The sequence below is a fragment of the Hordeum vulgare genome, chromosome 5H (assembly GCF_904849725.1).
Source record: "Hordeum vulgare subsp. vulgare chromosome 5H, MorexV3_pseudomolecules_assembly, whole genome shotgun sequence".
Lineage (NCBI taxonomy): Eukaryota > Viridiplantae > Streptophyta > Magnoliopsida > Poales > Poaceae > Hordeum > Hordeum vulgare.
Genome location: NC_058522.1, coordinates 439383425 through 439411112, shown reverse-complemented (window position 1 = coordinate 439411112; position 27688 = coordinate 439383425). Strand labels below are relative to the sequence as shown.

The 27688-nt window shown below is 41.7% G+C and overlaps 1 protein-coding gene and 2 long non-coding RNA genes across 5 annotated transcripts; 2 read left to right on the top strand and 1 right to left on the bottom strand.

Moving 5' to 3' along the window:
- The first annotated feature begins 2326 nt into the window (after positions 1 to 2326).
- LOC123399028 lies at positions 2327 to 15074 on the top strand. 3 transcript variants are annotated; one of them, XR_006610306.1, is made up of 4 exons: positions 2327 to 2526; positions 10953 to 11005; positions 11180 to 11322; positions 14602 to 15074. It is a non-coding gene; the product is annotated as an uncharacterized LOC123399028 (long non-coding RNA). The 3 variants fall into 3 exon arrangements; XR_006610307.1 differs by lacking the exon at positions 14602 to 15074 and adding an exon at positions 4306 to 4359 and having other exon boundaries at positions 11180 to 11806; XR_006610305.1 differs by lacking the exon at positions 14602 to 15074 and having other exon boundaries at positions 11180 to 11806.
- LOC123399027 (glutamate receptor 2.8-like) lies at positions 2549 to 14079 on the bottom strand. The gene is made up of 5 exons (XM_045093461.1): positions 13380 to 14079; positions 9131 to 10461; positions 7568 to 7871; positions 6481 to 6884; positions 2549 to 3625 (listed from the first exon to the last, which is right to left on the bottom strand). The coding sequence occupies exons 1-5, from the start codon at positions 13636 to 13638 to the stop codon at positions 3170 to 3172; spliced, it is 2754 nt and encodes a 917-aa protein (XP_044949396.1). The 5' UTR covers positions 13639 to 14079; the 3' UTR covers positions 2549 to 3169.
- Positions 6891 to 7685, top strand: LOC123399029. The gene is made up of 2 exons (XR_006610308.1): positions 6891 to 7281; positions 7581 to 7685. It is a non-coding gene; the product is annotated as an uncharacterized LOC123399029 (long non-coding RNA).
- Positions 15075 to 27688: the final 12614 nt, after the last annotated feature.

Genomic DNA, 27688 nt, shown 5'->3' with positions numbered 1-27688 from the left:
TCGTGGTTGTGCTTTCTCTTATTGTTGGGGATTCACTTCCACATTTCCATTGTGGTCATGGGCGGAGCTAGGATTAAGCCAAGCCCCCGGCCCTAGGCGTGCTACAGTGCTTAACTGTATCGCTACAGTGCGTGTGGTTCTACAATAAATACCGTGGTGATTCTTCACATTTCGAACCAAGCCCCCCCCGCCATCCTTGATCCGCCACTAATTGTGGTCGTGGGCGATGGACGACAGGCGACGACATGCTCTACGGTTTGTTAGGGCTCGAGGAGGCAAGAAGGCGATGGAAGCTAGGCGAAGCGGCGGAGTGAAACGGATGTGGATTGACCGGTCCACAACTTCGTCATAAAAAGGACGCCGCATGGGGCGGTTGGGTGGTCGACAAGCGGGTCCGTCCTCGCGTGCTGATTAAATGGATCGGCGAGAAGTTGTTGCGTGGCCGACATACGGGGCCAGGGCGCATGCGTGTTTGTCTCGTGTCCGTCTGGACGTAAATTCAATTTAAATTTATCATGAATATGAATCAAGGCGGACGAAGAGAATATAATTTGAGGAGTCCAAACGGACTAGAACAGACGCAATGGGGCCTTGATTTGGAGTTGGTCGAAGGCCCGTGCTTCAAGGAGCTCCTAATCGGCGCCTTCTGTGCCTATTAGGGGAAGTGGCGCGTGAGAGAACCTTTATGGGTTGTTTTCTTCAAGGCCCATTAGACAACTCCGTTTCTTTGACTGTTTCAGGCGTTTGACTATTTCGTTTGTTCGACTATGTTGGACGTTTGACTGTTTTTCAAATTCAACGAAATTTACAAAAAGTTCATCCGATTTTAAAAAAGTTTACAAAATCAAAAACAAAATCATTGGATTTGAAAAACACTTCATCGATTTGCTTTCAATTTATCAAACTTGAAAAAAGTTCATCGAAATTGAAAAAAGGTCATTGGATTATTAAAAATAGTTTAGAAAATTTGAATAACATTTCATCTATTTTGAAAATAGTTCATTAATTTAGAAAAAAGTTCACCGATTTTCAGAAAATGTTCATGATTTTTTTTAAAAAGTTCACAAAATTTGAAAAGAGTTCACGATTTATGAAAAAAGTTCATTGATTTTAATAAATGTTCATCTAATTTGAAAAGAGTTTAAAAATTTGGAAAAGTGCTTCAACAACTTTGAAAAAAGTTCATCGAATTTGAAAAAAATGTACAGAAAAATCCAGTGAACTTTTTGACAGATTTAAAAATTCAACAAATTAGTTCATGAATTTGAAAAAAGTTTTAGAAAATTCATTGAACTGAAAAAAAGTTCTCATATCTGAAAAAAGTTCATCGTTTTTGGAAAAAGTTCATCTATTCCAAAAAAGTTCATCATATTTTAAAAAAGTTCATAAAAACTTTAAAAAAAATCATCGATAATAAAAAAATTCACGGATTTTGAAAATTAATTCATGAATTTGAAAAAGAAATTAATCAAAACAAAGCTGCACTTTTTCAAAAAAAATAAATAATTATATAAGAAATAAAATGAAAATGAAAAGGTAATAAAAAAGTAAAGAAAAGAAACAAAAAAGAAAAAGAGAGAAACCGATGAAAAAACAGTCCTAAAAAACCTAAATGAACAAAAAAGAAAAAACTACTTTCTACTGGGCATGTCCATTACCGACCGCTGCAGGCGTCGGTTAAGAAAAATACACTTTAACCGACGCCTGTAGCGCCAAATAGGATTAGCCCGATGGAAGCCACCCCAAGAGGAGTTCATCAAAAACAATCTGGATGGAGCCTTCACACCGGGCAACTCTTTTAGTGGATGGGGAATCGCGGCTCGCGACTGCCTTGGTCGGCTCTTACTTGCGCGGGCTGGGAGACAAGAGCATGTTTCCTGCGCCTTCGGAGCCGAACTCCATGCCCTGTCGGCAGCAGTAACGACAGCAACCGAGATGGGCACGACCAGAGTGGTCTTCGAGACAGATTCGCAGCTGCTCGCGGAGGCCATGGACACTTCCCGCGCCGACGCATCACCCTACACAGCTATCATCGAGGACCTGAAGTACCAGCTAAAGCTATGGTTCACCCACTGGAGTGTTATCACATGTAATCGTAGCTCGAAGATGGTAGCTCATGTATTAGCCCAAATTAGTAGCACCTGTGCCGCCGATAATTGTGTCGAATGGGACTCGGTTGCACCGTCCAATGTGACGTTTCACGTGTCAGGCGATATGCGTGTACGTAGTTGATTTATAAAGCTATGCTTTCCTAAAAAAAATAGGATTAGCCCGTGCCCCACATCCCGTGTTTTCTGTTTGCCCCAAATAGGTGTCCGCAATGTTTTCTGTTTGCGCGCGCTCGGCGTGTGGGCCCTGTGGCGGGCGCCGGGCGGGGAGGTCGCCTGCGCCGCCGACATCGCAGCGACTCTCCGGCTGTGCTCTGCTCCACCACCCAACCACACTTTCGACGTACTCCAGGAGGATTCAACCGGCTGTTACTGGAGCCCGCGCCGTGCTGCTCCCATTTGACGACCACGCGACAAGGTACGAGCCTCTCTCAGTTCTGCAAAACCCGGAACTCTTGGTCTAACCCTCGTCGGTCAAACCCTTCCTCTCTTTCTAATTTTGGGACATGTTTTCCGAAGGATTTTTATTCTGCATGCAAAATGGTGTAAAATACCAACTCCGCGCGAAACATGAGCGTAGCTGAAGTAAGCCAAAGCCAGATGTCCCAATGCATGCCAGGTGTTTGTTGGAATGCCGATTTATGGATACACTCGAAAACATGCCTGTTCTTGGTGCGAGACAATGCCCCACACCTATGACAATCCCTAAATCCCCAAACCATCCGAGGAGACAACATGTGACAAGCTGTATGGGGCTGAAGTTCATGATAAAAAAGAATGTAGACTTGCACGAAGCAAACACTTGAATAAATGGTTCATTTCAACCAGGTTTGAATAGGTATATATGCTGGTGCTTAAGCAAGATATACACACGAAAATTAGCACAAACAATGACCGGACTGGCACCAGTGTTGGCAGACTGGATGCCTAGGATAAGTTGAGCTTTATGTATGAACCATAAACATAATTAGCTGTTGTATGTGGAGCTACTTCACAAACTTTTACCATTTTAGTAATTTATCTATCTGGAGGCTGCTTTATGTAATACCAGCTGAGCTGAGCTAGAAACGACTTGAACTTGAAACAGGCGCCACTCTTGTGCCAAAACTTCTTCTAAACACCCAAGGGACAGCTGAAGCATTGCGCCTGTGGTCACTTGGTTGTAAACCTACGTTTTGCGTCTCTTCTCCGGCTTCATTACCTCTTTCATTTCCTTCTGCCTGATCTCCCTTTTGGTCAGGTTGTGTCTTGGTTGCTGACTTTTTCTTTTCATAAAAGTAAATCACCACGGCTATCAGAAGAGCAGAAGTCGAGACAACTCCACTAAGTATGAAAAGTCCTGTAAAACCATCAGGTGTGAGTTTTTCGGGATCAGGTGCACGCCCCGCATTGTTGCAGTTGTTTTGGTATCCGATTCCGATCCATTTCTTCTCAATTTGATTAATAGTGTCTCCTCCTATTACGCTAAGGATTGCCTTTGAGATGTCCCCAACTTGAGGAGATCCTTTTGGGAATGCCTGTTGAAGAAATTTAGTTTTTTGTTAGCTTATATCATAGCTCTATCACACTTCATATCCTGCTACGATGATGCCTAAAGCAAGATGAAATTGAACCCATGTGGTAGCAAAGAAGTCCAGATTGTCATTAGCCTAAGTGTTATACTCCCTCCATCCCAAAATAAGTGTCGCTGGTTTAGTACAAAATTTGTACTAATTTAATGTTAAGTTTGCGACACTTATTTTGAGATGGAGGGAGTAGAAACTAATTCTGGTGCACATACATGGACTTATGTGGCAGCGCATATTTCTTGGTAAGAGCTAAGTTTTTTTAATGTATATGAACATATGTGGCAGCACAGATTAACTTGGGGAAGAAGTAAGAAACTATTGAGCACCCATTCATGGGCATAAAATATAAATGATCATGCATAATTATATTATATATTTATGTGATAAACAAAGATAATTTTTCACTTGTATGGCTGAGTTGCACACGATTTTGAATTGAGTACTTGTGCATCTTCAAGAAAAAATAATAGATGCACAGCATACTAGATACAGGTGCTACTAAAAGCTAAATATTAACATTTTGTAATCACAAATACATGTGGTCATATGTTTGCACATTTTTTTGCTCGTGTTAACAAAACATGTTACAACCTCGATTTGAATATTTTGAAGACGAAACTTTCTGTCAGATGTTGGAAAGTCCTCTTTCAGCAGAAGGTTGCTATACACTCGTGTAGGTTCAAGTAAGTTCCCCTCTCTCTTGTAAATATTTTCTTACATATTTACCCCCTCCGTTCCATATTAAGTGCCAGTGTGCCACTGATTTAGTACAAAGTTGTACTAAATCAGCAGCACTTAATATGGAACAGATGGAGTATACTATTGGGACCTTCCACTCAATTTTGTCAAAAATATTTTTTATGCACAAAGTGCATCCAGAATTATGTAGTACCCATAGAAGCACATTTTTTTCCCATTGACTAGTGGTGATACCTGTTAAGCTTCATGCACTAGCCAATGCAATCAAAAGTCCGAACTGGTGGAAAGGGCTAGGCAATCCACATATACACTTCAACACCCCCTCTCACGTATGACGCAGAAAGTCAATACGTGGACAGACTCAGAGGTATGGCTCAAGAGGCCTATACATGGACACATAGGGGGGACAATAATTTTTGAATAAACTACGAAAGCCAGAATTTGAACTCAAGACCTTAGTCTCTGATACTATGTTAAGCTTTATGCACTAGCCAACGCAACCAAAAGTCCGAACTGATGAAAAGGGCTAGGCAATCCACATATACACTTTAACAATACCATCCTCTTACTCAGGGAATAGCAGTATAGCACCTGCGGTGGCATAAATCATTATAAATTTCAATGATAAAATCGATCATTTGTCACTTCATACAATGGTCTTTTAGGCTATGCCACAGTATAGAATGTAATCCATTATTTGCCACTCCACAGGTTGATTACTTCATGATTTGACACTATTGACTTTAGCTGTTCATATTTATTTCTCTATTGTTTTTCTTGAGAACTGCATATCTTTTCATTAAGAAGAGATTAACAGTCAACACATGACTGGCTCGATATGGCCTGTATTTATGGATTAAATGAAAGGAAGAAATGTATGACCTGAGGAAAATGAACCGAGCTGCTAAAACGACAGAGTTAAAAGAATAATCAACAACTCGAACTACCCAACTGCCTAGCACACAATCCATGCAGGATACTCTGACAATAAACCATTTTTTGGATTCTTCCTTGATCGTTGACACTAAGCACAAACAGAAAATTGTAGTTAATTGAAAACCCTGTTATTCCTCTCCTTCCGCCCCATCCGAGCAACCAGGATGAAAAGGAACCAAAGCCCTTTCTTAAAATACGATTGAGTACGGTGCACATGCGTCCTGGAAGTGATCCATCAATCACCATACTATAACTCTCCTTATGAGATGCAAAAAAAGGGGCTTCTTCTCTCGTTCACTCCACACTGCACATTCTCAAGGAATCTGGTGGTTCTCGCTGTCTCACCTATATGACCACTCTATGAACTGAAATGATGGCTTTTCTCGACTTTATTTGGATAAGATTGTTTGTATATGTAAGCTGAATTTTGATCTTCCTTGTCAGTGTGTTTGTTCTTAAATTCATTTTCCAACCGTCTCCCAAAATTTATCTCTTCGAAGTATTCTTTTAGTTTGATTTCTGATTATATTAACTTGTAATTTGACTATTTCCCTACTAGCATGTCCCTTCGACTACATGTAGCCTTTAGTTCATATGTATGTAGAGTTGATCATTTTAATTGCAATAGTATTCACTTAGCTCTCTTCTGCCCTTCATTGCCACACCTGGTCATATTTATGGATGGTTTTCTACAAGTTCATGTATTATGGAATGCACCATAATACTATATTCATGATTGTTTTCATATTTTTTTAAAACCTTTGATATACATCAACCTGATATGGTAGTAGCAACTGTACCCAAGCTCATATGCGACTTTCTGAAAGAAAGAAAAACAAAATATATGATACTACTAGTAGTAGGCTAGTAGCACAACTTTGTTGATGTGGTGTAAAGGAGCTATGTGATTGACAGCCATTTTATTAGTAAACATCAAATGTTCACGAAAGTGCATATGCTAATTATGTGACCATTGGTTCAATATCATCTGCCCTCCACCCATTCACTTAGGAATTAGGTGTGCAAAGCTAGCAATAGTCCCATCTTAAATAAAATTAGCAGCAATGAGATGCGTACAAGAATTTCTATGATATATTTTGTCTCAAACAAATTTAATGACTGTCGGCTTCAGAGATATATTGTAAAGAGGTAGATGAAAGTTTACTTACATATCCAAAACCTGCTGCTTTATAAAATGGAACCATAGTGTACCCTTTGCAGTTCCTTGCAAGAAATAATCTGATGTATGGGACTTCATGAATGAACGCAGCAATTCCACCATTTTTGCTTCCCTTCGAGAGTGCACTGTAAAATCCATCATAGGTATTATAGGTCTTGATCTTCGATCTGTCAAAATTGAGTTGTTCCAATATTCTCTCGACGTAGGAACCATGAATGCATCCTACATAGTCCCCACTTTTACGGAGTTCATGGATATCAGTTATAGTTGGATTTAGCTGTCGTATGGTAAGCATTGTTGCCAAGTTTGCAGTGTAGCTTGCTGACAATACAAGGAAGAAAAATACCCATACAATCAAAACTATCCGAGATAGTAGCCGTTCCACTCTGTCCTCTGAAATTTTTTATATGGAGTTCAATTAGTTTTTCAGTCATATGAAAGGAAAATGCAGGAACCCACATAACTGCATAATGTAGATGAAAGTCATGAAACTTAATATGTAAATTTCTACGTATTGTGCTATTAAGTTTTTTCAGATAGTGGGAATTATTTAGTAGTCTAGTTATCGCGCAGAACAAGGTTCAAATCCTGGACAACCATTGCTGCAAATTTTACCCCACCCCCACCCCAAAATTATGGATGAGAATCAAACTTGGATCATCAAGCAGAGGCAAGTTACCATACTGCTTGGCTATGGTAGGTTTAATTATCAGTAATATGGATTGGAGGGACAATTAATATGGATCGGAGGGAGTATGTTTCTACGACAGAAGCTATTGCGTTAAATAAGGTACTGAAATGACTTACAAAGTAACTTAGCCACTTGAGCTTTGTTTTATACACCCCAGGCCTATCCAACTCCAGCAGAATCTAATTTTCTAAGCTATCTCTACACATTCACATTCTTGCATCCTTCAGGCAACTAGAAGCATGTCTATTCACTACAACTTTATAGCTTTGTTAGTTCCACCAACATTAAAACATTGTTTCTTCATGCAACTTCATACTTCGTGTAAGATGCTATTCAGAAGTTCATTTTCTTTAAGGAATGAAAGTATTTTGATAAATATACTCACTGTCTCCAAACAGGGAAAAGAAGGTCATAATCCCGAGCTTTCTGGGAACTTCTCCAGGGATATTTGTGTTATTTCCGAGAAACTCCAATAGCCAGAGAACAACCCATGTGTAGAAAAATAATATGATACTTCCGAGCCACAGGTCACGTGATAATGGTTCAACGAAAATCCATGTGTTGTTAGTTCTGCTGCTCTTGGCTGGAACAACCATTGCCACTCCTGATTCTGTGTATGGTAGAGTGAAGTCGACGTAGGACATTCTGTTCTCTGAGATTGTTATGTCTCCAATTGCTATATCATATTTCTGCAAGTGCATCAAACAGAGTTACCTTACTGACCAGCAAAATGATGATGCTTAATATTTGTTATGAAAGTTGTAACTATGCCATGAGGATATGAATAGGTAAACTAAGAAGAGCCTGACTATGCCATGTGCTCTTATCATAAAGACAGCATGTATATTCCTCTGATATACTTCCTCCGTCCCAAAATAAGTGTCTCGAGCTTAGTACAACTTTGTACTAGAGCTAGTATAAAGTTGAGACACTTATTTTGGGACGGAGGGAGTAGTACTTTACCTTATGAGTTGCAGGCAATAGATGGCATGCTAATACAATTTTTTGCTACAATAGCATAGTACATTAGTACTTACAAGAATAATTACCAGACCAATAGGGAGGCATTATATGGTGGTTACACACTACTCCCTCCATTCCTAAATATAAGTCTTTCTAGAGATTCCACTACGGACTAAATACGGAGCAAAATGAATAAATCCACACTCTAAAATATGTCTATATACATCCGTATGTAGTTTGAAGTGAAATCTCTAAAAAGACTTATATTTAGGAACGGAGGGAGTACAATGGAGAAATATGGCCCCAATTAGAATTCAAGTTAAAGTGGTCTTTATCCTCGACTTATCCTTTATATGGAAATCTGGGGCCAGGGGATCATTCCCTTGACTCTTACTGATGATAATTTTTTTACTCCACGAGAAATTGAACAAAAAGCTGCCAAATTGGCCTATTTCTTGCATGTGCCAATTGAAATATTTTGAGGATTTTTTAAACTGAATTGAATGGAGAAATAAGAATTACTTCCTCCGATCCTTTGATCTTACTGATTTAGTACAAAGTTGTACTAAATCAGGGACAATTAATATGGATCGGAGGGAGTAAGAAGAGTTTTCTCAGCACGGGGAGGAACTCTCTTTGAAATTGGATCTGTTATTGTAAGGGGGTTTTCAAGTATTTATCTAAGGAAGGAACAAACGAGAATAAGAGAAAGTTGCTTTTAATTTATTTTGTCCAAGTTAGATGCATTGCGTATTATTCTTCCATTTTCATCCGAAAGGACTTTCTTTTATTCTATTTCACTATCTCATTCCATCTAGATCTAAGAAATAACCCAATGCACTGAAATTCCTGATAACATACCTCTAAATTGCAATAAACTTAAATGTAGTACATAAATGTGGGAGTGGTGAAATCATGGCATGCATATAAAATTACTTTTTTTCAAATTCGATGCTGGAAGTTGAATCCCTGATGCACTTACTACCTTAAGGTAAACTTGGTAAACAAAATCATCATAACCTCCAGTGCTTGTGTCATTGGTGGTGCCAAATGCGACATATTCATAAGGTACTGCATAGGGAAGTCTTTTAACTGCCTCTTCGAATACATCAATTGAAAGGCCCTCTGCTTTAGTTGCCCCTGTGATAGGATCCTTTCCACTTGTCATAAATTGTGGGTATACACTTACGTGCACTCCCACTCGAAGCTTCTTCCCATTTACAGCAGCTTCCCACCCTTTGGGTACCTCTGTTGATTTTCCTGGCCAAATCACGGGATTTAGTTCAGGAACTAAGCCTGAATGCTCTGTCATTGACTCTCCTTGATATAGTCGCCGGGAAATACCATTTTCTGCAGTCCAAAACCCAATTTCTTTCCACCCTTTACCAACTACATTTATTATCTGAAATGTAGATGCTTGGAGCTGCCTGCCTGAAAGGTCAAAATGACCACTCAAACCTCTAAATTTGTATTGCAAGATGGTCTTTAGGAGATCCGGACCATAAACAGATGTTCCCAGGCTTGTCATGTTTCTTGCAACTGCTGGTTTTTGAAAGGATGTCTTGTTCTTAATACCAAGGTTTTCAACTGCTTGTGCTACCGCCCATACAGTATCATAGCTCCAGAGTTCAAATATGCTTAGTTTCACTGATGGATCATTTGGGTTATCAATTTGTAATCTCCTGTTCCATCGTATGGTGAAGCTATCCAGTTCTGCTGATTTAGGTGTATAAAACTTCACACCTAAAACACCATTCATTGCTTCCATGACAGAAGGGTTCGTGGAGTCTATGACATTAGTTAGTCCATCTGTCGTAATCCATACGAATCCTTTCTTCATCATACCAACCTCTTTTGCCTTTGTGAAGAGGACCGAAGCCAAATCAGGTGACATATGCACCACGAAGACCCTTGTTTGCATTGTCATTAACTTATAGAGTTCTTGGGTAATTTGTTCATTAGATGCTGACAGAGGGATCACACTCCGATAGGGAACACGGGCATCAATTTCTTGGAGGGCGTCAATGAAATATGGTATGACACCTCTACCATAGTCAGTTTCTTCATAAATTGGCACCACCTGTCTCCACCCGTAGGCCTTGATTAGGGAGGCAATGCTATTCACTTGTGTAGAGTCACTCAATGTTGCACGAACAAAATATGGAAGGCTGCCAGAGTAAAGAGACGGGCTTGTTGCTGTGAAGGAGATGATAGGGACCTGACTTTTATTCCCAAGATCCGATACAAATGCTGCTTGTGAAGATGTTTGAGGGCCTATGATAACTTGGACATTATAATTCTCTAGCAGGTCGAGAGCTGTAAAGGTTCATAATAAAATTTTAGTTGAACGTAAATTTGTGCTGCTAGAAGCTGCATAAATTCAAAATTGAAGAGTAAAAAAAATGACATATAGTATTTACAAAATATATGTTGGTTCAGAGCACTCTGTAGCGTATGCTTTTGATGTCCTAGTTAACTTAAACTTGTGCAAAACACTGCAAAACAGGATTGAAAATTATCACAGATTTGCAGATGAAGCTACAAATTTGAACCCACAATATATGGATGAATGTAACTAAACGTGTTGTCAGTATAAAGGATAATTACACTTCACTCTCTTTACTTGAGTTGCTTGTTTTGAAATATGACATTTATAACCTGTATTACTAGTTATGCTGATAAATAGTGTTTATTTTACCTTTGATTCCATCACATAACTTTTAGAAGCCTTTTATGGAGTATATTCAATGTTCTTTTACTACAATAACAATTCTATGGAATGCTTGAATCTCCTTTTTCCATTTCAGGTCAGATCATTATAGGGATATTTCCTAGATCTATCTGGAGGATTTTTTTTAAGGTATTTTAGTGATTTTTCAATTGGAAATAAACTTCATATTTCCATTGACAAAAGAGGGTCCTCGAGTAGAAAGATTATTTGCTAATGATACCATTCGATTTCTAAGTCCACATCCTACAATCTTTTTACTATTTCCTACTGATCTGCTATGTTCTGATTTTCTTGTATGAATAGAAACAGTTGATTGGTGAATCTCTCTGTTAGTACGGAGAGAATAGTCCAGATATGAAGGGACTTCAATACTGTGGCTCAGGTCAAGCAACCGCATCCACAGAACCTTATCATAAAAAGCACACTAAAGCACTTGCCCAGCAAAGGTTAGCTATGCATTGTCGAAAATTTATGTAATGAATATGTTATACGATTAAATTTCACAAACTACAGATGACCATACATCTGAAACCATGAGTAAATCTATAATCTCTGGGCATTCAAATTTGAACCCAGTCACCTATGTCAAGGGAAAGCTAAGCTAAACATAATCAGGTTATTAAATATGCATGCACTAACTTTTCTGAGAGTAAAACTCATATAATATTTCCTTGCAAATAAGTGTAAATATGTGTTGGCAATAGTAAGAGTTTAGTAGCCAAACGTTGTCCTTTTGATGTTTCTGAACTTTAACAGGAGATATATGCTCAAAGTACTTCGTGTAACAGGAATGTAATAAATTAGCCTTGTTAGTGTTTATGTATTTGATTTACAACTGTTCTTTCCATGGGCATTTGTTAGTTGGATGTCTATTGTTAAACAGATGAGGTATAATGGAGCACATGGAAAGTTTGCCAAAAAACACACTCATTCCTAAGTAAAAACCATTAAATCCTTTTGATATATATTACTATCGAACGGTTCCAACTTTGTCCATTAGAAGTGACACATTGGTAAATAACCATGTTATTTTCCACCAGAACCGTGTTCATAATATTGCAGTTCTGTAGCTTGTACTAAGTTGAATGAATAAAGCCAGTTATACTCCTTTGCTCACTGTGTTGAGAGTTCTTGCCCTTTCCACCAGCCTGATGTATGGCTTGGGGTGGAATTTAAACTTTTCTGGCTCAGCTACTTTGGTTTAGCCAGGGCGATGTGAACAGTAATCTGTGGTCTGCTTGCCTCGTTTAATAAAAGTAGGGGCGGGGGAAATCCCTTCCGATAAAAAATAAATCAGTTATATATAAGTTGTTTTTTTACGACAGTGTAAAAAGACGTTGTACTTCAGAGACAATAAGAAGTTGAGAAAGGAAAGTGCTCCTCTACACCCGAGCTCAAATGAGCTCGGATGAACAGTAAATTCGAAAAATATTTTTAAATTGTTCAAAAAATCTGATTTTTTTTAGAGCAAACTTTGACAAATGTTTTAATAGATTGCACAATTTCAGTATGAAATCACATTTTTTAAGTCGTGGCAAAAAAAAAATTAATGCTTCAAAATGCTTTTGAAAGTAGCATTTTGGGAGTTCCGATTTTGTTTTTTTGTCACGACTTTGACAAATGTGATGTCATGGTGAAATTTTACGAGCACTTAGAACATTTGTCAAAGTTTGCCTAATTTTTTTTATTTTTTTAAACATTTTTACAATATTTTTCGAATTTACTGTTCACCCGAACTCATTTGAGCTCGGGTGCAAAATACATGTCCGTTGAGAAAGCATATTTGTGATGCCTACAAGGCTACTTTCCACGGTTCCATCCCATGCGATGCCTAGAAGCTCACATGGAAGTGCTGGGCGCCGCCGCGGGTCCGCTTCTTCCACTGGCTCGCCCGGCTCGATCGTTGCTGGACGGCAGACAGGCTAGCCAGGAGAGGGCTGCAGCACCACCCACGATGCCTCTCTGCGACCAAGAACCGGAAACTATGCACCACCTCCTCCTTGCCTGCCCATTCTCCCGACAAGTATGGCATGAAACCCTGGCCTGGCTAAGGATTCCCTGTCGCCCACCGGATGGCGAGGAATCGCTCAATGCTTGGTGGTCCACCGCGAGACGAGCCGCGCCGACGCTTATGCGCAAAGGGCTCGCATCAATGACGCTGCTCGTACCTTGGATGACATGGAAACACAGAAATGCCTGCGTGTTTGACAATGAACAACCCTCGACCACGAGCTTGATTGCGAAGATCAAGGAGGAAGCGACACTTTGGGCTAGGGCAGGCGCGCTCGGCCTCAAAGCCGCGATCCCACAGACTTGGGATGTTCACTGATTTTCTCTCTTCCTGGCCCTGTAACCACCTCCTAGGAGGATTGTAACATAAACCCTATCTTTTCAATACAATGAAACGCAAAAGTCTTTTGCGTTTTCTAGAGAAAGCATATTTGTAAGCAACGGAGGCAGTAGGAAAGTTTTTCTTTTTCATAATAGGCTGCAGAACTTTTACCTGCTGATGCAGCTTCGACGCTGTTACTTTTGGAGTCCCTGATGTGGAGAACTACCTTCGGGCTGTAGTTTCTGTGGACCGTATAGAAGTCTTCCAGAGCCATCAAAATGCTGGTCCGTGCCATCTTGCCCCCCAATGATTCCAAGTCGAGAATCACTCCAACGGGGAACTCATCTGTTCCGCTCGTCGTAGCATTCTGAGCTACGCCAGAGTGGATGATGAGTAACAGGAGGAGGGTGATTTGACATGCTCTCTCCATTGACGGTGCTGCAAGGTTTGTGAAGTATTTTGTGCCCAGAATCTAAGCCCACCGTGGCTTTTATGAAGTTGGTTTCTTCAAGCTAAAAGCTTGGCATGAAAGCGTAGGTGACTACCCTTCTATGCCTTGATCCATGCATATTTTATTGCAGATGGAATGGTTCTCATTTCTACCTCATTTCAGTTGTAGTTTCCGAAGGTCAAATGATGTAGCATGGCCGGCCAAGCAATTTAAGTACGAGTACGTAGTTTAGTACATGTTGCAATGATATGAGTTCTATAATAGTGGAGTACTCCGTTTCTGCATGTTACCCAGGTACTTAAATACTAACTGACCAGTAGCTCCTTCCATTCAATCTTGTAGTATATCACTTGAAAGTGACAACAGCTGTTATCTAATTGTTTTCAAACGTTTGCTCTATTTCCTGAAGCAACTGAACTCTGTTGACATGATTTTTTTGCTGTTTATCTAAATTCCAATTGCCACCTCTAATATGTATGTCAAAATCAGATGAATGTGACAATCGGATTTCTCTACGTCAGAATGCGTGTGTTGACATTTGACAATGGGAAATTTGTGGAATTATCTTGACCGCTTACTTATACGAGAAAACTTATTGTCCGGTAGTCACGCTGTCCAAAGAATTGTACGTATGTACGTGAACTACCAAAACCTATATGGTGGTTCGTTAAAAAAAACTAATTTTCAATTTAATCTAGTTTAGCACGGCTGTTGAGTGGAAACCCTAATTTCTAAACCAGTGATAACAAAGTCAGGCACGAACTTGCACATGCATTTGAGCTGTCTGATCTCTATAATCAAATTTTAGATGTCAAGGAGGTGTATTTCAGTTTGAGTGCACTACATAATGAAAATCATATTAGCGACCAACAGAGAAATTGTCTATTTATCTATTTATTTTGTGCGTGGTGAGAAGTTGTGTGCTGATGAAAATATTGACAGACCATCTGCAACTGGCAAAGTTGAATCACCTTCTGTGCCATAATATGCGAGTTCGGAACAACAAAAAATGGTGCAAAAGCATGACTATTTAGGAAGTGATGGCTGCGCAAATTCAAGGAAATTCCTTAGCCCAAGAAGACTGAGCTGGAGCTGGAGCTGGACAGGTTCCTCAATTAATTAACTAGTGGGGTCGCGAGGAAGAAGTCAAGGAACTCGCATTTGACATTGCCATGCCAGATTCTCCTCCTGCTCTGCTACTATAGTTGTGCGTGTGTGTGTACTACGTGTATGTCTTTTGTGTGTAAAAACTAAAAACTATGCACCATTTTAGCCGCTTATGTAAATGTAGCTAGTCGACTTCTCTAAAAAGTGGAAAGCAATGAGCTAATCAATGACGATGCAGTTTCAAGGATGATTTTTTCGTGAATCCATCTTAAATTTTATTCTATGAATGACCTCATACTTTGGCCCCAGAAGCATGTCATGTTGTAATGCCAGGTTAGTGCGCCTTTTTTTGTGTGTGTTCGCAATGATTTTGTTGGACGTTTGAGAATCGGGGCCTCTTTGATTCAAACGAATTTTGTAGAAATTTTGAAATCTTGAATCTTTATGTTTTTGTTTAGAGTAAATTCCGCTTTTTACCCTGTAGTTGTACACTTCTGACACTAATTACCCCATCGAGTGAAAATTCGTCTATAATACCCCTTTTGGAAGCTTGGACAATCGTTTTTTGATGCAGGTGTAAGGTGACGTCTAAGGTCAAAAATATATGGACGACGACGAGGAATGAAACGGATGGACAAGAGAAGTCTGAACATGATCGTTAACGATGTCCTCTGATCTTTATAGATTTTTCTACGAATCATTAACGCAACATGCCGATCATATCTAATATAAATAAAAAAAATGTAAATCTAAGAAAATACCGTGTTAAAAGTCACCAAAATCTGGTATGTCGATAGAAGTTCCACTAAATGGAGTAATATGTGTTATAAATGTACAACTACAGAGTAAAAGCGGAATTCACTCTTTTGTTTACGCTGGTTGTTTGATTTGTAGGATTGAATTCTACATGTCTTTTTCCAAGGATTCCGTGTACTTCTGTGTAACTTAATATAAGATATTTTTTGACGCTGTTATGGACTCTAAAAACATCTTATAAAAAGTTACAAAGGGACTATTATGTTTCATAGGAATTTCAGCATCCACTTGAACCTTATAGAATGATTTTTAATGCAATCAAATAAAAGATAATAATGTATGATTCAAAAAGGCATGACATTGCAATTCTTTTGCTTTTTTTATTTCTACTTTTTTTAATCTTGTGGATGCTGATAATTGGAAAAAGTGTAGCCGCTTGGCTTATACTCTCTCTGTTTCAAAATAAATGTTAAGGGCATCTCCAAGATTGACCCACAAACCTCCCGCAATCGTCCGTACAGTGTTGTACGGACCGCACAAGTCATCCAACGCGGTCCTGTATGGTCCACGGAGCGGTCCGAACGTAATTTCTCCCGCAAACCGGAGACAAACGTGGGAGGGGGGACTTGCGTGAATCCGGACACGAGAAACGTCGCTATCTACACCCTTCCCGGCCCCGGTCCACCCAAAAGGAAGGCAAAGCTCGTGCTTTTGTAGCATCATGCATTGTTTTTGTGCCAAAATCCCACCTCTTTTCTTTCATTCCCCGCCGCTCTCCGTCCACTTTCCTCTCTTTCTCCCACCCTCTCCTTCCTTCCTTTGTTGACACATGCAGCCGTCGGAGAACGTGTCGGAGATGGAGTCGGTGGATGTGCTGGAGGATCTGCACATCACGCTCGCCCGGAAGATCAACTTTTTGACGCGACAGGACCGACGCGTCAAAGCGAAGGTCGCAAAAGAGGAGAAGCTCAAGAAGCAGTTGGCCGCCGGTTGGCCTGCTGGTGGCGATGGGCGTGGAGGTCGTGGCGGTAAGACGGGCACGCAGACAGTACAAAAGGTGTCGTGGCCGGAGCCTTACAAGCCTTCGTACTACTACGTCGCCAAGTAGCTCGGCACCTCATCCGGTACGGTGCTTTACATCGTCGACGTTAAGTGATGGGGAACGTCGCATGGGAAACAAAAAATTTATTACGCTCACCAAGATCAATCTATGGAGACTAACATCTACGAGAGGGGGAGTGCATCTACATACCCTTGTAGATCGCTAAGCGGAAGCGTATATAACGCGGTTGATGTAGTCGAACGTCTTCACGATCCAAATCGCAATCCGTCCCGCGATCCCATCGCGATCCGTCCCGATCTAGTACCGAACGAACGACACCTCCGCGTTCAGCACATGTACAACTTGATGACGTCTCCACCTCCTTGATCCAGCAAGCGAGGGCGGATTGGTAGATGAGTTCCCCGTTAGCGCGACGACGTGACAGTGGTGGTGGTGTAGCTGTCCCGACAGGGCGTCGTCAAGCACTGCCGGAATATCTAGAGGAGGAGACAATCTAGAGGGAGAGGGAGAGGCTGCGTCGTGGCTTGTGTTGTTACAGCCCTCCCTCCCCTCACACATATATAGTAGGAGAGGAGGAGGGAGGTGCCCTAGGGTTTCCCCTGGGGGTGGGGCGGTTGCCAAGGGGGTGCCTTGGCCCCCAAGGCAGGTGGGGCGCCTCCCCTCCTGGCCCAACCCTTTCCCTAGCCGCATGGGCCTTAGGTGGGAGGGGCGGCCAGCCCACCAGGGGTTGGTGCGCCCCCTCTCATATCTCATGGGGCCCTCCGGGGCAGGTGGACCCTCTCGGTGGGCCCCCGAAACACTTCCGGCACTCCCATCACAAAACCGATAAATAATGAAACTTTTTCGAAACTCGAATACCAACTTCCCATATATAAATCTTTACCTACTGGCCATTTCGGAGCTCCTCGTGACACCCGGGATATCATTCGGGACACCGAACAACTTCCGGTTATCACCACACGTAACTCGTAAGTGTGTAGACCCTGCGGGTTCAAGAACTATGCAGACATAACCGAGACACTCTCCGATCAATAACCAATAGTGGGACTTGGTGTTGGAATTATGCCCTAGAGGCAATAATAAATGAATAGTTGTTATTATAATTCCTGTATCAAGATGATAGTTTATTATCCATGCTATAATTGTATTGAATGAAGACTCATTTACATGTGTGGATACATAGACAAAACACCGTCCCTAGCATGCCTCTAGTTGGCTAGCCAGTTGATCGATGATAGTCAGTGTCTTCTGATTATGAACAAGGTGTTGTTGCTTGATAACTGGATCACGTCATTGGGAGAATCACGTGATGGACTAGACCCAAACTAATAGACGTAGCATGTTGATCGTGTCATTTTGTTGCTACTGTTTTCTGCGTGTCAAGTATTTATTCCTATGACCATGAGATCATATAACTCACTGACACCGGAGGAATGCTTTGTGTGTATCAAACGTCGCAACGTAACTGGGTGACTATAAAGATGCTCTACAGGTATCTCCGAAGGTGTTAGTTGAGTTAGCATGGATCAAGACTGGGATTTGTCACTTCGTATGACGGAGAGGTATCTCGGGGCCCACTCGGTAATACAACATCACACATAAGCCTTGCAAGCAATGTAACTTAGTGTAAGTTGAGGGATCTTGTATTACGGAACGAGTAAAGAGACTTGTCGGTAAACGAGATTGAAATAGGTATGCGGATACTGACGATCGAATCTCGGGCAAGTAACATACCGAAGGACAAAGGGAATGACATACGGGATTATACGAATCCTTGGCACTGAGGTTCAAACGATAAGATCTTCGTAGAATATGTAGGATCCAATATGGGCATCCAGGTCCCGCTATTGGATATTGATCGAGGAGTCTCTCGGGTCATGTCTACATAGTTCTCGAACCCGCAGGGTCTGCACACTTAAGGTTCGACGTTGTTTTATGCGTATTTGAGTTATATGGTTGGTTACCGAATGTTGTTCGGAGTCCCGGATGAGATCACGGACGTCACGAGGGTTTCCGGAATGGTCCGGAAACGAAGATTGATATATAGGATGACCTCATTTGATTACCGGAAGGTTTTCGGAGTTACCGGGAATGTACCGGGAATGACGAATGGGTTCCGGGAGTTCACCGGGGGGGGGGGGGGCAACCCACCCCGGGGAAGCCCATAGGCTTTGGGGAGACACACCAGCCCTTAGTGGGCTGGTGGGACAGCCCCAAGGGGGCCTATGCGCCAAGAAAAAGAAATCAAAGGAAAAGAAAAAAAAAAGAGGGAGGAAGTGGGAAGGGAGGGGGACTCCTCCCACCAAACCAAGTCCAACTCGGTTTGGGGGGAAGTCCTCCCCCCCTTGGCTCGGCCGACCACTTGAGGGTCCCTTGGACCCCAAGGCAAGGTCCCCCTCCCTCCTCCTATATATATGGAGCAATTAGGGCTGATTTGAGACGACTTTCTCACGGCTGCCCGACCACATACCTCCATAGTTTTTCCTCTAGATCGCGTTTCTGCGGAGCTCGGGCGGAGCCCTGCTGAGACAAGATCATCACCAACCTCCGGAGCGCCGTCACGCTGCCGGAGAACTCTTCTACCTCTCCGTCTCTCTTGCTGGATCAAGAAGGTCGAGATCATCGTCGAGCTGTACGTGTGCTGAACGCGGAGGTGCCGTCCGTTCGGTACTAGATCGTGGGACTGATCGCGGGATTGTTCGCGGGGCGGATCGAGGGACGTGAGGACGTTCCACTACATCAACCGCGTTCTCTAACGCTTCTGTTGTACGATCTACAAGGGTACGTAGATCACTCATCCCCTCTCGTAGATGGACATCACCATAATAGGTCTTCGTGCGCGTAGGAAATTTTTTGTTTCCCATGCGACGTTCTCCAACACTTGGATGCCCATATTGGCTCCTACATACTCTATGAAGATCTTTATCGGTCTAACCACGATGTCAAGGATTCAATCAACCCCGTATATTGTTCCGTTTGTCCATGTGTATGTTACTTGTCCGAGATTCGATCGTCGGCATCTCCATACCTAGTTCAATCTCATTACCGGCAAGTCTCTTTACTCGTTCCGTAATACAAGATCCCGTAACTAACTCCTTAGTCACATTGCTTGCAAGCTTCTTGTGATGTTGTATTACTGAGTGGGCCCAGATATACCTCTCCATCATATGGAGTGACAAATCCTAGTCTCGATTCACGCCAACCCAACAAACACCCTCGGAGATACCTGTAGAGCACCTTTATAGTCACCCAGTTACGTTGTGATGTTTGATACGCACAAGCATTCCTATGATGTCCGGGAGTTGCATGATCTCATGGTCATAGGAACAAATACTTGACATGCAGAAAACAGTAGCAATAAACTAACACGATCATATGCTACGTTCATAGTTTTGGGTCTTGTCCATCAATCATTCTCCTAATGATGTGATCCCGTTATCAAATGACAACTCATGTCTATGGTCAGGAAACCTCGACCATCTTTTGATCAACGAGCTAGTACATTAGAGGCTCACTAGGGACATTGTGTTTGTCTATGTACCCACACATGTATCTGAGTTTCCAATCAATACAATTATAGCATGAATAATAAACGATTATCATGCACAAGGAAATATAATAATAACCAATTTATTATTGCCTCTAGGGCATATTTCTAACAGTCTCTCACTTGCACTAGAGTCAATAATCTAGCTCGCATCACTATATGTTTTACATTGTAATGAATCTAACACCCATACAACTCCGGGGTTTGTTCATGTATTGCTTGTCAGAGAGGTTTTTAGTCAACCGGTCCGAAATATTCAGATCCGTGTGTACTTTACAAATCTCTATGTCATATTGTAGATGTTGCTACCACGCTCCACTTGGAACAATTCCAAATGACTACTCCACTATACGAATCCGGTTTGCTACTTAGAGCCATCCGGATTGGTTTCAAAAGCTTGCATCGACGTAACCCTTTACGACAAACTCTTTTATCACCTCCATAGTCGAAAAACATTTCCTTAGTCCTCAAGTTACTAAGGATAATTTTGACCGTTGTCGAATGATCCAATCTTGGATCACTCTTGTACCCCTTGACACACTCATGGCAAAACACACATCAGGTGTGGTACACATCATGACATACTATAGAGCCTATGGCTAAGGCATAGGGGACGACCTTTGTCCTGTCTCTTTCTTCTACCGTGGTCGGGCTTTGAGTCTCACTCAAACTCACACCTTACAATACAGACAAGAACTCCTTCTTTGACTGATCCATTTTTGAACTCCTTCAAAATCTTCTCAAGGTATGTATTCATTAAATTTTTTATCAAACGTCTTGATCTATATATATATATATATATACACACGTTCAAGTAGCTTAATCCAGGTCTTCCTTTGAAAAACTCCTTTCAAACAACCCTATATGCTTTCCATAAATCCTACATCATTTCTGATCAACAATATGTCAACCACATATACTTATCAGAAATTCTATAGTGCTCCCACTCACTTTCTTGGAAATACAAGTTTCTCATAAACTTTGTACAAACCCGAAAGCTTTGATCATCTCATCAAAGCGTATATTTCAACACCGAGATGCTTGCTCCAGTCCATAGAAGGATCGCTGGAGCTTGCGTACCTGTTAGCATCCTTAGGTTCAACAAAACCTTCCAGTTGTATCACATACAACCTTTCCTCAAGGAAACCGTTAAGGAAATAATGTTTTGACATCCATCTGTCAGATTTCATAATTGAAAAATATAGCAACTACTAACATAATTCCAACAGACTTTTACCATCGCTACGAGTGAGTAAGTCTCATCATAGTCAACTCCTTGAACTTGTCGTAAACCTCTTTGCGACAAGTCGAGCTTTCCAAATGGTGACATTTACCATCATCGTATGTCTTCCTTTTAAAGATCCATTTGTACTTAATAGCCTTACGACCATCAAGTAGTTATTCCAAAGTCCACTATTTGTTTTCATACATGGATCCTATCTCGGATTTCATGGCCTCCAACCATTTGTCGGAATCTGAGCCCTCCATCGCTTATTCATAGCTCGTAGGTTCATTGTTGTCCAACAACATGACCTCCAAGACAGGATTACCCACTCAATTCTTTCGAGAGAAACTCTTTCTCGAGAAAGGACCCGTTTTAGGTAGCGAACACTTTGCTTTCAGATCAGAGATAGGAGGTATACCCGACTATTTTGGGTATCCTATAAAGATGCATTTACCCGCTTTGGGTTTGAGCTTATCAGGCTAAAGCCTTTTGACATAAGCATCGTTGCCCCAAACTTTAAGAAACGTCAGCTTAAGTTTCTTGCCAAACCATAATTCATATGGTGTCATCTCAAAGGAATTATATGGTTCCCCTTTTAAAGTGAATGTGGTTGTCTCTAATGCATAACCCTGAAACGATAGCGGTAATTCGATAAGAGACATCATAGTATGCACCGTATCCAATAGGGTGCGGCTACGACGTTCGAACACACCATCACACCATGGTGTTCCAGGAGGCATGAGTTGTGAAACAATTTCCACATTGTCTTAAATGTATACCAAACTTGCAACTCACACATTCACTTCTACGATCATATCATAGACATTTCAACCTCTTGTCACGACGATCTTCAACTTCACTCTGAAATTGCTTGAACTTTTCAACATTATAGAATCGTGATTCATCAAGTAAGTACATCTGTATCTACTCAAATCATCTGTGAAGTAAGAACATATCCACTGCGTGCCTCGGCACTCATTGGACCGCATACATCAAAATGTATTATTTCCAATAAGTCACTTGCTCGTTCCATCTCACTGGAAAATGAGGCCTTTAGTCATCTTGCTCATGTGGCATGGTTTGCATGTCTCAAGTGATTCGAAATCAAGTGAGTCCAAAAGACTCATTTGCATGGTATTTCTTCATGCGTTTACACCAATAGGCATGGTTCACATGTCTCAAACGATTCAAAATCATGTGAGTCCAAAGTTCCATTAGTATGGAGCTTCCTCATGCATTTTATACCAATATGACCTAAGCGGCAGTGCCACAAGTAAGTGGCACTATCATTACTAACTTTGTATCTTTTGGCATACATACTATGAACGTGTGTATCACTACGATCAAGATTCAATAAACCATTCACATTGGGTGCATGACCATTGAAGGTATTATTCATGTAAACAGAATAACCATTATTCTATGACTTAAATGAATAACCTCATTGCAATAAACACGATCTAATGATGTTCATGCTCAATGCAAACACCAAATAACATTTATTTAGGTTCAACACTAATCCCGAAGGCAGAGGGAGCGTGCGATGGTGATCACATCAACTTTGGAAACACTTCCAACACACATCGTCACCTCACCTTTAGCTAGTCTCCGTTTATTCTACACCTATTATTTCGAGTTACCAACATTTAGCAACTAAACCGATATCTAATACCAAGGTGCTACTAGGGGTACTAGTCATGTACACATCAATAACATGTATATCTAATATACTTCTGTTGACGTTGCCAGCCTTCTTATCTACCAAGTATCTAGGGAAGTTCCGCTTTAGTGACCATTCCCCTTATAGAAGCACTTAGTCTCGGGTTTGGGTTCAATCTTGGGTTTCTTCACTAGAGCGACAACTGACTTGTCATTCTCGAAGTTTCCCTTCCTGACCTTGCCCTTCTCGAAACTAGTGGTTTTACTAACCATCAACACTTGATGCTCTTTCTTGATTTCTACCTTCGTGGTGTCAAACATCATGAATAGCTCAGGGATCATCTTCTCCATCCCTATTATGCTATAGTTCATCATGAAGCTCAGTATCTTAGTGGCAGTGACTTTGGAGAACTATGTCAATCACTATCTTATCTAGAAGATCAACTCCCACTTGATTGAAGCGATTGTAGTACCCAGACAATCTGAGCACATGCTCACCGATTGAGCTATTCTCGTTCATCTTGTAGGTAAAGAACTCGTCGGAGGTCTCATACCTCTCAACACAGGCACGAGCCTGAAATCCTAATTTTAGCTCTTGGAACATCTCATATGTTCGATGACGTTCAAAACGTTTTGGAGCCTTAATTCTAAGTCATAAAGCATGACACACTGAACTATCATGTAGTCATCAAAACATGTCTGTCAGATGTTTGCAACATCCACAGACGATGCTTGGGTGGGGGAGGGGTAGCATATCGAGCGGTGCATTAAGGACGCAAGCCTTCTGTGCAGCAATGAGGACAATCCTCGGTTTACGGACCCAGTCCGCATTACTGCTACTATCATCTTTCAACTTAGTTTTCTCTATGATCGTATTAAAAATACACGGGAGCTACATCGCAAGCTATTAATCTACAACATAATTTGCAAAGATTTTTTTACTATGTTCATGATAATGAGTTCAGTTAATCATATTAGTTAAGAACTCCCACTCAACTCAATATCCCTCAGGTTGTTCGAGTGTGACATGATCCAAATCCACCAACCTATGGCTGATCATCACGTGAGATGAGGTGGTTTCAATGGTGAACATCTCCATGTTGATCATATCTACTATATGACTCATGTTCGACCTTTCGGTCTCCTGTGTTCTGAGGTCATGTATGCACATGCTAGGCTCTTCAAGTTTAACCCGAGTGTTCCGCATGTGCAAAACTGTCTTTCATCCGTTGTATGTGAACGTAGAGTCTATCACACCCGATCATCACGTGGTGTATCAAAACGACGAACTTTTGCAATGGTGCACACTCGGGGAGAACACAATTTTATCTTCTAATTTTAGTGAGAGATCACCTTATAATGCTACCATCTATAATGCCCCAAGTGTGTACTTGCCATAATTGGAACCTTCTCTATGTGGGTCCACCTTGTCATTGCAATGAGAGCCTATGCATGTGTTATTTCATGTATCACCTTGTTTTGTTCTTCCTTTGCATGCATGCATCTATCATTCACCCATGTCTTGTGTTTGTGCCTTTGTGAATCCATGTGTGTATGTGGTGTGATGAATATGTGATGATGTGATGGTGTTATGTGAAATGATGGAGTGCAAGTGTTAGTAGTAAGCACTATGTGGATTTCCCATAGGGTTTAAAACTTCCCCCCTCTCTTTTATCTCAAGCCCAATTTTTACTTGATCCTTCCCTGTTTTAAAAATGTCCATGATTTAGTGTATTTTGTGGTGGATGTGAAGAGGTGAATTGGCTGTTATGGATCTATATTTTAAAGGTGCAAATATTCCCAAAACAGATCATATAAATGCTGTTTTGTAAATATTTAATTGCTCCAAATATTTCTTTTCTATTTTATTTAAATAGGACTTAATTCCTTATGACCAGGGGTATGTTTGCTTTATTTTTAGCATCTTCAGTTTTGCCTTGGCTTATTTTTCTTTTCTCTGTTCTTTTGGTAATTGGAAAAACCCAAAGAACTATTTTCCCTCTACCTGGTGCCAACTAGTGGGCCTGCTCCCACTAACAGGCCCAGCCTCTCTGTCCCCGCGGCAGTCCAGCGGGCGACCTCCTCCTCCTTTCTTCAGACGACGTTCCCCAGTGCTTGCTTTTCGTCAGTGCAACCGAGAGAGAGAGCGAGATAGATGACGGCGCCGTCCCCCGCGGCTCATAAAGCCTTGGCGTCCGTGCCTCTTGGTCTAGGGTTCTGCGCTTCCCCATCTAGCGCCGCCACACCTCCCTCCACCTCTCTCTTCCTCTCCAAGGTAAGCTCTGTAGTCCAGTTGCAGAGAGAGAGAGAGAGGTAGTAGACGCCGTCGTCCTTCGCGCGTCCGTCGTTTCCGGCGCCGGCCACCATGTCCGGTGGCTCGGGGAGGATGCCCGAGATCCATTCCCGCCGTCGTTGAGGTCGGGGAGCGACCACAACGACGGGCAGGAGCTCGTCCATGGCCTGTACCCGGCGATCTCCTTCGTCTTCTTCGGTTCGGCGACAGAACACATTCAGTCTTCTTCAGATCGTCTTCGTCGTCTTCAGGGCTTCTTCTCCGATCAGATCGCCCCCTTCTTCTACCCTAGGTGAGCCTAGCTCCTTTCCCCTTCCCCCTCGGTAGATGCGGCGTAGAGATCGTTGCCGTACTTCTCTAATCAGGGAAGAGAACGACATGCCATGGTTGTTCTTGTGTGTGGGGTGCTCGGCTCGTCGGTGCTCAGGGGCGTCCAACAGTGCGGTAGGAGAGCAAGCGTAGGTGTACTCCCCCTCGCACAACAGTAGGAGTAGCAGGCATGCTCCGGCGACGTCTCTGTCGTCGGCTCGCTGTGCAGAGAAGAGCAGGGCGTCGTAGTAGTTTACCTTGTTTAGATCCTCCTCTCTGTCAAGTTCCGAAGCGCAGCGTAGTGGTAGTTTGTAGGTGTGTAGTTGCAGGTGGTGCTGGGTTCGAGTACCCATGGCGCCAACCCCCCTTTTTTGGGTTTATTTCGGCACAGTAGCACAATGGCGCATTGGACATCTTACACTGCTTGGCTTCCCTTCTAAGTCGAGCATGTTGTCAGTAGCAGAATGGTGTTGGTTCAGTGTTGGTGACCAGGGGGGTCTACGGTTCAAAACCCACCCCATTCATTTTTATTTTCTTTTTATTTTCTTGCTGTTTTTCTTTTGTTTGTTATGTGTGTTTCTATGGTGTGATCTACACCATGTGGGGATTTTATTCTCCTCACAAACAACATGTGTTGATAGTATTTTGCTAGCTTAGTAGATGTGTGTTCATGCTTAGAAGTTATGCATATGTGCCATGTGAGCTAGATACTATGTGTGTGTGTGTGTGTGTGTGTGTTTTAGCTTATGGGTTTGCACTAGAATAGTTATGCATGTGTGTGTATGTGATACATGTGTGCAAGATGTAGGGCTGATGCACTAGCTTGTGCTAGTGTGTGATCTTGTGTGTGTGTGAGGGTTCACCCCTCCCCACATACTTTGTGGTGTAGGAATAGTGGCTCCTATGTGTGTGTGTAGATGTAGTGATCATATGATGTTGTGTGTGCTTGTGTGCGTGAGACACACACATGACAAGGCATGAGTGCCTTGATGAGCTCATGTGCAAGTCAGTGTGTGTATGTGTAGGAGGCATGATGTGAGTGTAAGTAGAGTGTGGTGATAACTAGCATGTGTAGGTGCTTCTTATGCATGTGTTTGATGTATGTGTGTGTGTGGTAGTGTGCTAAAGCACATGAACATGAGGTCCACCCTCATGTGCACCATTGGACTTGTGAGAGTGTGCGTATGCTTGTGTAGGTGGTGTTCTAGTAAGAAGCACATGTGATGATGCACTATTCACTCTATGTGATTCCATGTAGATTTTCCTTTCAAGTTTGTGCCCAATTATTCTATGCAAGTACATAGGTATTATATATGTTTTTGGGGTAGAATCATCCCAGGAATCCAATGGTGGGTTCAGTTTTCACTTTGAAACACTTTCTGGGAATGTCATATTTCAGTTTTGTTCCATGTTTAGAGCTTGGTTCCATGTGATGTGATGAGCCCAAAAGGTTGATTCTTTGTTGTGGCAGTAGAGGGTGAACTCCTCTACCACATGTTGGTTTTGTTTCATGATTAGGAGTTCATGTGTGCAAGTGGTGCTTAGTCAAAGTAGGCATGTGGCTGAAATTCCAGTTTAGTGAAAATCTGTGATTTTCACTAAGTCTGAGAATCTGCATATATTTTCTTCTCCTCTTGTTGTGCTTGTAGAAGTCCATGTGTTGGGAATCAGCCTTGGCTATCCACTGGAAAGTTGTAGATTTTGTGTTTGTCTAGCTCTCTGTCAATTTTCATTCCATTTGGAATCCTGTAGATAGTTTTTTGGGTGCTGTCAAAATGCTTCAGAGCGTAAACAGCTAGTGAGAATCTGGATTTTTCACCAAGTCCCTGAAAACTGATATTTTTGTCCAAGTTAGCAGCTGTAGAACTTTCTGTGTGTAACTCCTTTGTATTATCTTTTTCCTTGTGCTTGTAGTACTCTTGGATAGCTTCTTCCACATATCCTGTATGGCTTATTTGGGTGGCTGTAGGTGCTTTGCATGTAGCCCTCAAACTGCTATGATGCTCTTTATGGCAGATTGTATAGTTTTGATGTTTTGATGCTTGTGAGTGCATAGTTGATGGTGTGGTG